The following is a 13793-nucleotide window of genomic DNA, read 5'->3' on the forward strand; positions in this document are numbered from 1 at the left end:
ATTGTTCCCAACTAGTGACACTGTTCATTACAAATATACATATAGGATTCTAAGATGGAAACCCTAATTTTAAAATTATCGTATTATTTGCTCGAGCGAATTATTTGTCTGATGTTTGCTCGAGCAACCGCGGAGCAAACTCTCTGTTTTAACTTCGCTTGAGACCTGTAAGGTTGAGAAAACGTTTTGTATGACATTTCTTGAGTCACAAACATGGTAAAAAAAACTTCCATCGACCCAAGTTGACGTGAGCATGACTCAAGCCTCATTGAAACTTCACAAAAAATTGATCAAACAAACCATTATGAGTCGGGTTGTCACAAGAATAAATCATGCTCCATAAATCCAACATAATTTGGGTTCTAAGTTTAGGCCCTATCAAGTTAGAAACTTAGAAGACGGATTCAACCCAAGATATGAATCATGTGCTAAATTGGGGTTGTTTGTTAACAAAGGACCAAGTCTTGTCTTCCTTTCTATTATGAGAAATGATATTTGTAGTTTTATAATGTATAAATATTACGTACTCGTTTACAAAAAAGTGGGTCAACTTAGAGTCGATATGAAAAAGTTATTTTTTTAATAGTAGATTTTATTTTTATTTAAAGGAAATACGTATAAAATTATATATAACATCACTCTCGTATTATATATCCTAGTTCAAAATTGAGATCATGATGCCCAGCGAATGCGTGCCCATTCTGTAGCTTTGAACATGCATCGACGCTTTCATGGGGGGCTTTTTGTTCCGGGGGATATAACCAGTGAGAATTAATATCTATCTGATTATTCTTAAGTGTTTAATTATTTAAATAGATCGAAATGATGCATCTTAATTATATCACCAAATCTTCAGGATAACAACTACTCTAGCTAGCTATATTTTTTTTGTATCCATCGGAATCTATATATATGCATGTGATTGACATCGATGAACTAGTCTGCGATTGCTACGATGTAGGTGGGTTTGGTTATTTGGGTAATGAGATGATCTCAAATGATTTATAATAGTAATAAAAAAGTAATAAAAAAATATTAAATAATAATAAAATGATCTCACTTTATTATCCAAACACAGCCTAAAATGCCATGCAAACATATCTTAAACTTCAAAATGGTCAACACGCTGCGTGATCATCCATCCAACCACCATATGCTTTCCAGTATTATTCCACATATAATAAAAAACACAATATCTAGGAGGGGGCCCTTAATGGATCGGAATTACAAGTACTAAATGATCATAACTGATCCAATGGCCACATTTGATTGGCCCAATTATATCTTCAAATTCTATAGCTACTAGATAATCTTCATATCATGATGATCTCACGGTCAATATTATGACATATTTTTCGATTTGATTAAAACAATAAAGCAAATTGCAAAAATAAATAAATAAATTCACGTACAAAATGGACTTAATTTAATAATGGGTGCTAAATATTTTTTACCCCTTAAATTACAAAAGTAGTCATGGGCTTGAAATTATTGTTCCTTGCAGACAAAGGCATCTATATACTCATCAATTCCTTGCCAATCTTGGTCCAACCTTAGACGTTTACCGTCAAAAAGGCTGAATTAATTAGGATATTATTTATCTGTATTAATCAGAACAAGCTGTAACCTGACAATATTCTTAATTTTAATTTTTTTTTTTCTGAGCTGTAACTTGCAGCATTTAATACGAACAGGGTGCCAAATATGATTATTAAATACTGCATACATACATATCTAGACATGCAGTAAACTAGCTAGCTAGCTACCTACCTACCTAGTATATTAATATTTGGTGAAAGATTCGTGTATGTTTGGTTTCATGATAAACTTAGTAGCCCTAAGATATGATGCCTGGCCTCATGCAGTACAAACGTCTATATTCATTAATGAACGTTTTGAGTCCTCAACTATGCACACTGTTTATAATCTGACATAATTTTATTTGAAATATAAATTTATAAATTTAAATCTTACAAATCAAATCTTATTATTTTATACATCACATTACTATCTTACTTTTATCGTGATACGTAAGAAGTAACTTTATCACGTGCCACATATTACATAATGGGATATTAAAAGTAGGATAAGAGCGTGATATATAGTATTATTCTTTTACAAGTGACATGGATGGCTTGAGGTAGCTCAGCTGGTCCAGTCTTGGGTTTGTTCCCTAATGGTCACTAGTTTGAGTCTCCTTAAGACCACTGAAGGTTTATCTGGTCATTAACTTCAAGACCCAATGGGATTAGTCAAGATGCGCGCAAGCTGATTCGGACACCTACGGTTATTAATATATATATATATATATATAAGGAGATTATATTCTGTTGAGAAAAAAAAAAAGTTTAGGTTTCAGCATAAATGCATAACTTAATTAACTGCTACCCTTTAATTAATATTGTACGTAACATGCGGTTTATATTATAATTTATATCTCGAAGTACTATTGATGAGTTTGAGAAGTTGCATCAATTCTTCAACTATCCATACGGCCTGTCAATTAATATGGATAACCTAAAACTCCTGTATATTAATAATCAAGACGAACGTGGGTTATAAAGTACGTATGCCAACGGTGTTTTTTCCCCCCCTAATATTGCTAACTAAAATAAGACATCCGCAGCCACAATTTTCAAACTTGGTGTGATTTATTTACATGACTATATACATATATATATGTTATTCAACTGCCAACATAAATTAAATATTGCATGCAGCTTTGATCAGTTTGTTGTTTATTTCTTTTTTTCTGACCGGAATAGGGAACACATACGAGTTGTGATGCGTTTCAGATTAGGGTAATTAAGCATATATAATAAGTAAGCAATATAAAGGTAGGTAGGTAGCTAACATTGGACCCTTCCATGCATTTGGGTCCCCAGACCATGATGGCCTCTTTTGTCTCAAGACCAACAACCTTCCTCTTTACGTTCCAGAGCACGTGCAGTACGTAGTACTACCGGCCACTCATCTAGCAAAATAATACAAGGCTTTTGTAATGAACGATTCAGAGAGAGAGAAGCATGGCCTTGGTGGAAAAGCTTGGCTATCATGAACCCATCTTTGACGGTACTGCATGAGCAGTCGTGAGCCCAGCAATATATATTGCTACTTTTTTATTGGAGAACAACAGTACAGATCAAGATCAGTCCGTTTGTTTTTAGAAAGAGAAAGAGATCAGTAGTGGGAGATGCATGCTGATCAGCTTTTTTCACGTTGGGGACGACAAGATACTAAAGAAGCATCACCCATGTCATTAGTTTCTAAACTCGATCGTCAATCAGACACTAATTATAGATGGAGACTGGTATAACCTTTTAACTCTTTTCCCTGCTCCGGTCAGGTTACAACTCATGTATAAATGTAACATGAATCGAGCAGACTCCAAACTCGAGACCATTAATGTTTCGATATTATATATGTTTAGAGTAGTGCTAGTATGTCTCTTTAATTTGTCCACTTGGTGTACTTTTTTTTTTTTTTTTTTTGCTTTTTTTTTTCATACATTTTTTAAAAATAAAAATTACCAATACACTAATAATCACTTCTTTAAACATTAAGAAAAAAAATTTTAAAAAATAAATACATATGCGGTCAAAATGAGGGGGCAAATTGAGTTTCATTAATTGGTGATTAGAAATTATTTGAATTTTTTAACTAATTATATTATAAAATCAGTTTTGTTATACATAAGCTAGTGTGTTAACACACCATTTATAATAAGATCTATTATAGTTTAAAAAAAATTAAAATATCAAACATTTTTTAGCATAGTTAATGTGAAAAACTTCCACATAGTGTGTTAGGTGTGTAAAAATTAAAGTTTCTAAATAGATTTTTTCTTCTAAAATTTAACCTAGAAAAATCAATTTTGATAACAAACTGTAACTAAAGAAAATAAGATCTTTGGACGTTCATGAAATCTACAAGAAACTAGAAAAATATTTAGAAAGATCGATAAGCTTATTAAAGTTACGATTAAGATTATTGAATCTGCATTCAATAAAAAATGGGCTTTGAGGTGTGGATACAGTCTGGCTCAACAGTTCAGTGGACTTGTCCGGGCCCATATTATGGGCTTGAGGTCTATTCTATCTTAAGACCAGCAGATAGAAAAGATTTAAACCCACCAAAAACAAAATAAAAGATAAAATAAATGCCTCTACCTCAAATCCATATAAATGTGTAGATTACGGTAAGAAAAAAAAGATTGACACATTAATTACGAAATTAATATAGAAGTCTTTCAAATATAAAAAAAAAAAAAAAAACTTATATATTTTGACTTTTTATTTTTTTCAATTATAATAAATAGAAATAATATTTATAACTATATCTAATATTACTACTTAGCAATTCAAAAGGTCTTGTTAGCAGCCGCTGAGCTCTACGGCCAGCATATAGCCATCATTATCGCAACCTTTGAAGGAAGGCAGATTTCCTCTTTAATCTCGATCGACGGTGCGTGTATTACGAGATCATTATAATGTTGTAGACACTATTTTCTTTACGATACTATATTGCTAATTAAGTTATCGAAGTAGGCTTGAATAAAAATTCAAGCTTGCAAGCACTATTGGAAGGAAAACATGGACAACGAACGTACGTGATATATATATGCATAGGAATGTAGTAAAATATATGCACGACGTCGTACCATGCATCGAGATCGAAATATATTTATACCATCAGCTAAGTAGAACTGAAGCCTCTTAAACAAATTATATATATTTATATTAATAAATTATTCAGAGTACCAGACGTAATATAATGTATAATAACAATATGCAACAAGTAGCTTTCTAGCTGCTAGAAGCCGGCCCCAGAGAATACATTGCTCAAAGGACATTATTTTCTTTGCAATCCAACTCAATTATGGCTTGTGCAGAGAAAGAATAATACCTTCAAACATGCCACGACGATCAGTTCATCATCAGAGCATGTATAATCATGCATGTTCTCCGGCGACTCAAACTTGCAGCATAAAGCTCCAAACAAACCGAAATCCTAACAACAAACACGATGAACTCAGCCGCACATACATACCGGCCGACAACAACAAATTTAACTAACTAGATCTTAATATCGACAAACCGACAACCTAATTAAGAACTGAAAGAAAGAACATAGCCAGAGCCATACATACCCAGGCCAAAAACAACAAATAATTAAGTCCTAACATAGAGGGGAAAATGCAAAACACGACAACAAATAATTTTGTTTCCGAACTGCGTTGCCAGCTTGCTAGCTAGCACAGCGTACTAGTACTGGATGATGATCGTAGCCTACGGTGCTTCTTGCGGCCATTGGCTGAGGCCAGCACACATTTACCATGAGGATGGTTTTCCAAAAATGGCTTGTAAGAATTAATGAGTGACATAAGAGCCTCGCGGGTGAGTCCCTGCACTCAATGAATACGAAGAACAGAAGATTAGGAAAATAAAAGTCAGAGCTCGATCCATAGGGATGCAAAAATATCAGCAAATTAAGACTACGGCACTGAAGAACTAGGTGTAAAAGGCAGTCAACAGCATGCGCGAAGTACATGACATCCATTGGCTGGGTAGGTTTCTACGAAAAACTTTGGTTAATTTCAGTTTTCTTGAAATTTCAGTTCATAGTTCCTTATTAAACATGACTATTTATTAAGTAGATCATCTAAGAATCAGTTTACATATTTATAATTTTTAATTAATATTGCCATTGATCACGACACAATTGTGCTGTTCATGGGTGCCAGCTAATTAGAATTTGAGGGGAGAAAAAACAGAAAAGTACTGAATATATGGGATGGATCGGCTAACCTTAGCTACCTTCTTGGCGGTCTGAGCAACATAATTCCCCCACTGATCCTGAAAAAAATTCAAGGAACGTTCCGGATCTCCAGAAATAAGCTCCTCAATAATCCTAGAAGAATATTTTTCTTGATCTTCATATTCTCGCAAGAACTTTTCCACCACATGGCTGCCATGCTTGTTCATGGAGAGCATAAGAAACCTTCCTTGAAGCTTCGCCAGTAATTCTTCTGCAACTTCCGGCCTCCCCATAGATAATATGCACTGCACAACAAAGTTCCTGAAATGAAAAGAACTGATTAGTAACGTTAGTACTAGAACGTTTTTGATCGAGTTGCACGTACTGGTACGAGGTACTGAAGAACAAACGAGCATCTGACTTTAAAGACTAATAAAAGCCTCTTTAAAGTTTGAAAGCCGGCAGTTATAATATGATTGCCGGCCGCGTTAGAGCTGTATAAAACGATCGACCTAGATGAAAAAACGAGTTGACGGAATTTCGCGTGTTTTAATGATTTTCTCCAGCTAGCTAGCTAGCGCACTTCTTCTCCCAAAAAGATTCCCAAAACATGGTCAAAATAGATGGTCAAATTTCACTTAAGGTACTGATTGTACGTGATATTGCAAGGCAGTTTATTATAAAGGAAGTATGAAATATGGTTCTTATTAATATTCAAGAGGTGAACACAAAGAAATGTGTGGAGATCATCAGGATCGACTAACCCATAAGAATGTTGTGAAAGGAATGGTGCATATGCTACGATTCTATTCACAAGACGTTCCCTAGTTTCTTCATCAGCATAATTGACACAGTCTTGCATTACACAACACCCAACTTTGTCTGTCGCAATCTCAAGACAGTTCTCTGCGATTTCATTCAGAATATTCTGCAAATAGAAGGAAAACGGATTTACACTGGAAGCTCAAGTCACGATACATAGAAAACATAATATTTTAAGGGAGAATACGCGCATACATAGATGATATATAAACAGAAAAAGCTTATTCTAAAAGCATTGATCGAAGCTCCAAATTGGTATTATGTGTGAGAAGGGCCCCGCACTAGAATGTTCTCGTATTAGAAATCCTATATATGTTATAGCTACCACTTCCATTATATCTCAATTTCAGTGCAAAGCATTGGCTCTTTCACATTAATGCCAAAGAGTTTCCATTAAAATGGTGTGTTTAAGTGTGTGCGTGGGCGCGTATGCATTTATTAGCGCAAGATATTGAAACCATACTTCCAATAGGAAAATTCGTGATATAGATAATTAGTAGTCATTTAGATAACTTCAGCTAGCAAAACCGCAGGCCTTGGGTTGTAAAGGCATTAATTAGATGATGTTCCTTATAAAGGTATATATGATATATGATACGTACACATTTATTTAATTACCTCATTATCTTCGGCGGAGAAAAGTTGCAAGCATTTCCTAATTACAAACTGACCGTTCCGGCTCTTGGCCAAGGTAAGTGTAATATCCCGTAGAGCTGATATCGCAAAGAATATTTGCGCCGGAGTTTTGAGATGCTTCAGCAACTTCTGCACTGACCGACTTCTGCACAAATGAATAAGAAATTATAAATCCCGAGAAAAACTTCCTAAAAGCATAATTTTTATATCATAATTTCGCCAAAAATTAACTAGAACTACAGTCATACCCATGGTTGTCAGTGCATGTGCACGCTAGCTTTTGTGCATTCCTGATCAAAGCGATAAGAATTTCAGTCAGTTCTTCCTCATTGCTTCCTTCGAAACGCTTCTGAACTTGATAATGGTAACTTGGGTGAACCATTAACTTGTGCAAATGATCCTCCCACTCCCCAATTCTCCGCGACAAAGGGTAACCCCGTCGGTCTTCGGTCTCCGAAATTAGTTGTTGGCGGTTCAATTCTTCCAGTAGGGAGGAAGTTGGAGGCCATTGAGACGGCTGAAATGAAATCCAATCGTCATTACCGAACCTTTCCCGAGTTTGGAATTTCGAATCTAATCGAATCCCTTTAGGACTTAAAGAAGACCTAAAAGGATAATCATAATTCATTGTCCCTAATGATTGCCTTCCGCATTGCCAATCGAACTCGTTGCTAATGTTATAGCTCGATGATGGTACTCCACGGGGGCTTGTACAATAACCCGTTTGTCCCCTCAGTGCAGTCTGAATTCTCATCATCTGCCAGATACGTTCTTGCATTGTCGTCCTCAGCGAATATTGCTGTTCTTGCGCATACGTTGAAGGAGCAAGCCCACTGGCCGTTATAGAATCATGAGAATTAAAATTCCCTCGCATAGAATCAACACCGGACCAGGCATCTTCTAGACCAAATTGAGACGGAGAAGGTGGATTTGATATATTGAGCCGACTCAGTAAAGTTTCAAGGCCTTGTTCATGAGTGGTGTCGTCAAGACAAGGGTTTAGTTCCGTCCCTGTCTCCGATGATCCAAAACTTGCATGATACTCAGGCGGAATCATATCACAAAAAAGAGTATCTCGGAGATGGGAAAGCATATCAAAACGACAATCAGAAATAGAGTCTTGGAAAGAAAAGCTCGCAGCGGCCATGGGGGGGCTTTCACAAGAAAAGTTTTGAGTGAGATAATTTTGACTTTGGGAGGTGGGGTGGGTTTGAACTCTAGGGTTTTGGTTCTCGTAAAAGTTATTTCCAGGCCGCAGAGAAGGGTCACAGTGGGCGGGGCTTTCCCGTGAAGTAGTAGAGGGGAAAATAAGGTCTTCAAGAAAGAAACATCGGAGGTCCCCTACTTTTTCCTCCCTCTCCATAGTGTAACGTATCAGATAGTAAGAGAGTAGAGAGAGAGAGAGAGGAGAAAACCTTAAATAGGCAGAGAGATCATGAAAGGGAGAATAGTTAGCCTCGTTTGTTTTTAAAAATTATATGAGATAAAGATAAGTTTAAATTAAGAATATATTTGAATTCTTAAATCTTTTTAATTGATCTTAATTTATCATAATAATTTTTTAAAATTTTAATATAAAATATAATAAATAATTTAATTTTTTTAAATATCAAGATAATAATAATATTAAAAAATAATATTTTAACAATATTTTATTATCTCAATTTAACTCAATTCAGTTCAACATTTAAATATAGTCTAGAGTTAAAAAATTGAATAAAATATTTTTAGAATATATTTTTAAATATTATTTTTATTTTAAGATTTAAAAAAATTGAATTGTTTATTTTATTTTATATTAAAATTTTAAAAAATTATAATAATAAGATAAGAAGTTTTCAAAATTTTAAATTTTAGTTTTAAAAACAAACCAGATAATATTAGAGTGTAGAGCATTAATGCGTTTGTAGAGTTATAAGTAAAGGGTTTAGGGACTTGTTTGTAATTAAATTAAACACCAACACAGAAGAGGGGTTCGAAGCAAACATGGATTGCTTGTGGATGAAGATAAATAGGATTTTGAGTGTAAGTTCGGTACCTGTGACAAAGTATAACTCCGACAAAATTACGAGTAATTATATCAGCACAACATATTTTATATCTATATAATATATTTTATAATATATATTATAAAATAAGAATATTTTGATAAAATGATATTATTTTTACAAGTTAGTTTATAAAAATAATATTTATTTTAAAATATTATTATATAAAATATTATGAAAAAGCCACGTGTTCATCATTTTTAAAAATATTATTGTTAAAGATAGTAGGGGAGGGAAATGTAGCGTGAATTTCGGCGAAGTTTTAGATGTTATTCAAGTCGTACCTCTTTCCTATCTTATGGTCTATCTGGTCAAAATAAATTCTCCAGCTTCGTGCATTAAAATTTACAGCTGCTTCTTTGGGTTTTCTCCGCGCACTTTTTGAGCAAATATTGAAAGTTCAACCCCTCTCTCTCTCTCTCTCAAATATTTATTTATTTATTTTTAATCAGCCTCTCTCAGTTGAATCCGATAAGTGAAATTAATTACACATTCTTCTTGACACGGTTTCGTTTGGTAAATAAAATCATCTTCATCTTAATTCATTATTATAATTTTTTAAAATTTTAACATAGAATATAATAAATAATTTAATTTTTTTAAATTTTAAAATAATAATATTAAAAAATAATATTTTAATAATATTTTATTATCTCAACTCAATTCAACTCAATTCAATTCAGTTCAATATCTAAATGCAAGCTTAAATACGTAAATTATGACCCATTTTCATGATTGGGTGTATTGAAGTTGTGAAAACATTCCTTAAAGTAAACAAGATATATAGTATATATTTATCTTCTTTTAATTTTCCCTCCTGTTATCTGTGTACGTACTTTGCATTAGAATGAGAGAGATACTGAGAAATGCATAAAAATAGATCTCAAAATTTATTAAACAATTAATTAATAATAGACCACAAATATATTATAAGGCCATTTTTCTATATCTATCTTTCACCTATTCTTACTTAATTCTAGCGGTTAAATCGAGAAAATCTAGAATGAAAGTCTTGATGTTTTAATTGACTGATTAGACATATTAGGTAGGTCATAAAGTAACGGTTCGTATCAATGTTTCGGTCGAGTAATTAAACCAGATATTTTGACACGGATATGGTTTTGAAATAAATTATATAAAATATATAAATTATATTTTAAAATAATAGTCTATAGAATAAATTATATATAACTATATATATCAATTATAAATACTCTGATCTGAATTAAAAATCTAAAATTGAGGAAAAAATTAAAAAAAAAAATAAAAGTCAAAATCTGAAATATCAATCGGCAAAGTTTAATATTGTCAAAATTCTGATCGATATAAACTCTGTCATTCTCTGTACCGACTACCTGATCGATACGGTATATTTCAATTATACCAGCCGGTATGAAACGAAATTAAGAACCTTGGTTTATATAGGAATTTTGTAAGAGGTTAAGATAAGTTTCAATTGAGAGAGAGATATCTTAATTTGCTTCTTATGATTTTGGGATCGCACTCCATAGATAACAGTTAATATCGGTTTGTATTGCCAGCTAGCCTTTCTGTTCGAGCGGCATTACTTGATAAGGAAAAATAATTGCTTTTTTTTGTTGATATATGATGTATTCCTTATTTGATTACGCAGTTCAGATGAGATGAGATCATGATATAAACTATTTTAGTAGATACACTTTATCTTGTTTTAATTGGGCAAACAATTTATTTAACGAGGCAGCTTGAGAAATACACAAAAATAGATCATGTGTCCGTCAGTCCACCAAAAATCATCGTGACAATATTGGTACCAATCATACGCCAAGAAAAACATGATTAACTAGGATCCATTCCTATTGTTTCACGTTAAGATCCATCACTTGGAGTATTCATACAAATGAAGAATTGAGAGTTTATTTTCTCTCCAAAAATAAGATAGTTCAGTTAACATATTTGGTCAAAATTTAAATTTACAACAATTAAAAAAAAAATCCACGAAATGTACAAAAGAGTGGCACTGATACCGACAGTAAGTAGCAGACGGCCACAGGTTAAATATTGGGAAGTTTTGAAGCAAAGACTGCGCTCACCATGCATGGGGCCGAAGGATCCCCAGTTCCTATCTACGAATTCCCAGCCTTTCAGTTCTCGCCAAACAAGTAGAAAACCATACCACTTCGAAAGCGATAGATATCCCAAGTAATATTAACATGAGATCCGGGGAACTGATCTCTTACGCACTTGCAACCTTCATTTGCTTCATCAATCCATTCAGTGTATGATATATGCTATTAATATGAGGATGTGATGGCGACCCCACAAGAAATTCATGCACGACGCCATTGATGCTAATCCAACTTCGCCCTGGCTGCTTCTTCACCCCCTTTTCCCTCATAACCAACCTCAGAGCTGAGACATCACCCCAGCGGCGATCAACTGCAAACGCGTTAGCCAACATCACATAACCTGCCGAATTACCTGGGTCCACTTCAACAAGCCTTCTGGAAACATACCGGGCCAGATCAACTTTGAAGTGCAGCAGGCAACCCCCAAGCAAAGCACACCAGACAAACTTATTTGGCTCAAAAGGCATGGAAAAAACAACCTTTAGAGCTTCTTCGACATAGCCGACTCGTGCAAGGAGATCAATATAGCAAGCATAGTGTTCTAATTGCGGGGAAATAGAAAAACTTGAGGTCATGTCTAGGAATATTTGGCGTCCTTTCTCAACTAAACCTGAGTGACAGCATGCACATAAAACACCAAGGAAAGTTACGGCATTGGGTTGTACGCCAAACTCTTGCATCCTGAAGAAAAGCGTCAATGCCTCCTCCCCCTCACCATTTACTGCAAGGCCCATAATCATAGCGTTGAAGGAGACAACATCTTGGGAGGACATCTGGTCAAAAACCTCTTTTGCCCTCTCCAAGCTCCCACATTTAGAATACATGTCTATGAATGCCGTAGCTAGTATTTTGTTTGACCCAATGATACCTTTAGTTCCTTCAGATTTCATATACTCATGCACCCACTTACCAAGATCTAAATCACCAATTTGAGCACAAGCTGAAAGCACGCTAACCATTGTAACATGGTTCGGTTTACAACTGAAATCCTCCATCTTGCGGAAAATACTCAGTGCCTCCATAGGGCAACCGTTCTGTACATATGCACCAATCATGGCATTCCAAGGAAGCACACTTCTCTTAGCAGTATCAACAATTTTATCAAATATTTCCCTACTCTTCTCAAGCTTCCCCCATTTCCCATACAAATACATGAGAACAGTATTGACAGCCTCACGAGCGGAATTCTTGGAATCAACCTTTTTGTCAATTTCTGTTAGAGATGACACCCATTTCTCAATTTCTACAATCTCAAGGCTTGAACATGCGGATAAAATACTGACCAAAGTATCATTTTCTGGCTGCAAGTTCAGCTGAACCATCATAAGGTAAAACCGTAGAACCTCCTCAGTCTGACCTGACTGAGCATACCCAGCTAACAACGAAGTCCAGCAACAAGCCACACTCTTATCCGGCATTTCATCAAACACCTTACGAGCTGCACCCCAATCTTTAATACCTTTCGCATAAACTGCAAGAAGGCCATTGCACACAAAGGGATCCCTAAGAAACCCCAACTTCACAACATGAGTATGAATTTGTTTGACATAAAGGGCATCACGGGACCAAAAGCACGCCTTGAGTAGGAAACAAAAGGTGAAGTCGTTAGGCGAAAGGGAACGCTGTATTAAGGTTTTGAAGATGGAGATGGCACTGGACAAGAGACCCTCTTCAGCCAAGACTCGTATAATAGCATTGAAGGGGAAGATATTTGAGTCACGGAGTTGATGAAAGATTCGGAGTGCGATATGTGATGGATATTGGCCAATGAGACGAGTGGCAATCAGATTGTCCTGATGGGCACCGACTCGAAAGACTTGGGCATGGATTTGGAGGAGGTGAAAGTGTAAGATGTGGCCCTGCAGAAGGGCGGAAAGATTAACGAAGCTAGGGGAGGGTGGGAAAGAAGCAAAAGTGCGTAGAAGGGGAAATGCAAAGGCAAAGCGAGCTGATGAGCGGCTTTTGAACTTTCGGAGGGTGGGAAGCATTGTTGCAGACGTTTAGTTGAAGCGACCCCTCGGCCTCGTACCTCATCCTCGTGAAAATCGTGTGGACGATGAGATAAAAATCACGGTGCGGAACCCATTTCTTCAGCATCGAAGGAAACTGGGAAGTGGGAACCCCAAGTAAAAGGGAATGGACTCTCCTTTATTTATGCCAGTGACCTCCATGATCCTTTTGCATCGCCCGCACGATCGGAATTTTCCATAAAATTGGAACTTCAAAAAAAAAAAAAAAAAAAAAAAAGGGGGTTAATATGCTGATTATGCCCAGGTGCCAGATGATCCGGAAGACTTTATTTGGGAAAAATAACCATAGGCGTGTGGAATTAATTTATTAAAAATTTAAACGCCACAGATCCTGCTCAGTTCTTGAGGCAAGGCAGGGCCCCTTGCTCCCATGCAACCTTTTTTCGTATGAT

General features: G+C 35.3%; 2 protein-coding genes across 2 annotated transcripts; both read right to left on the reverse strand.

Annotated features, from left to right (window-relative positions):
• Positions 1-5097: 5097 nt before the first annotated feature.
• On the reverse strand, positions 5098-8651 carry LOC121257012 (putative pumilio homolog 8, chloroplastic). The gene is made up of 5 exons (XM_041157860.1): positions 7464-8651; positions 7198-7360; positions 6522-6685; positions 5808-6078; positions 5098-5404 (listed from the first exon to the last, which is right to left on the reverse strand). Exons 1-5 carry the CDS (start codon positions 8576-8578, stop codon positions 5252-5254), a joined length of 1866 nt encoding a protein of 621 aa, XP_041013794.1. The 5' UTR covers positions 8579-8651; the 3' UTR covers positions 5098-5251.
• Positions 8652-10948: 2297 nt separating this feature from the next.
• LOC121257014 (pentatricopeptide repeat-containing protein At1g08070, chloroplastic-like) lies at positions 10949-13679 on the reverse strand. Its single transcript, XM_041157862.1, has one exon. It carries the CDS (start codon positions 13357-13359, stop codon positions 11479-11481), a length of 1881 nt encoding a protein of 626 aa, XP_041013796.1. The 5' UTR covers positions 13360-13679; the 3' UTR covers positions 10949-11478.
• Positions 13680-13793: the final 114 nt, after the last annotated feature.

This window comes from Juglans microcarpa x Juglans regia, chromosome 3S (genome assembly GCF_004785595.1).
Source record: "Juglans microcarpa x Juglans regia isolate MS1-56 chromosome 3S, Jm3101_v1.0, whole genome shotgun sequence".
Classification (NCBI taxonomy): domain Eukaryota; kingdom Viridiplantae; phylum Streptophyta; class Magnoliopsida; order Fagales; family Juglandaceae; genus Juglans; species Juglans microcarpa x Juglans regia.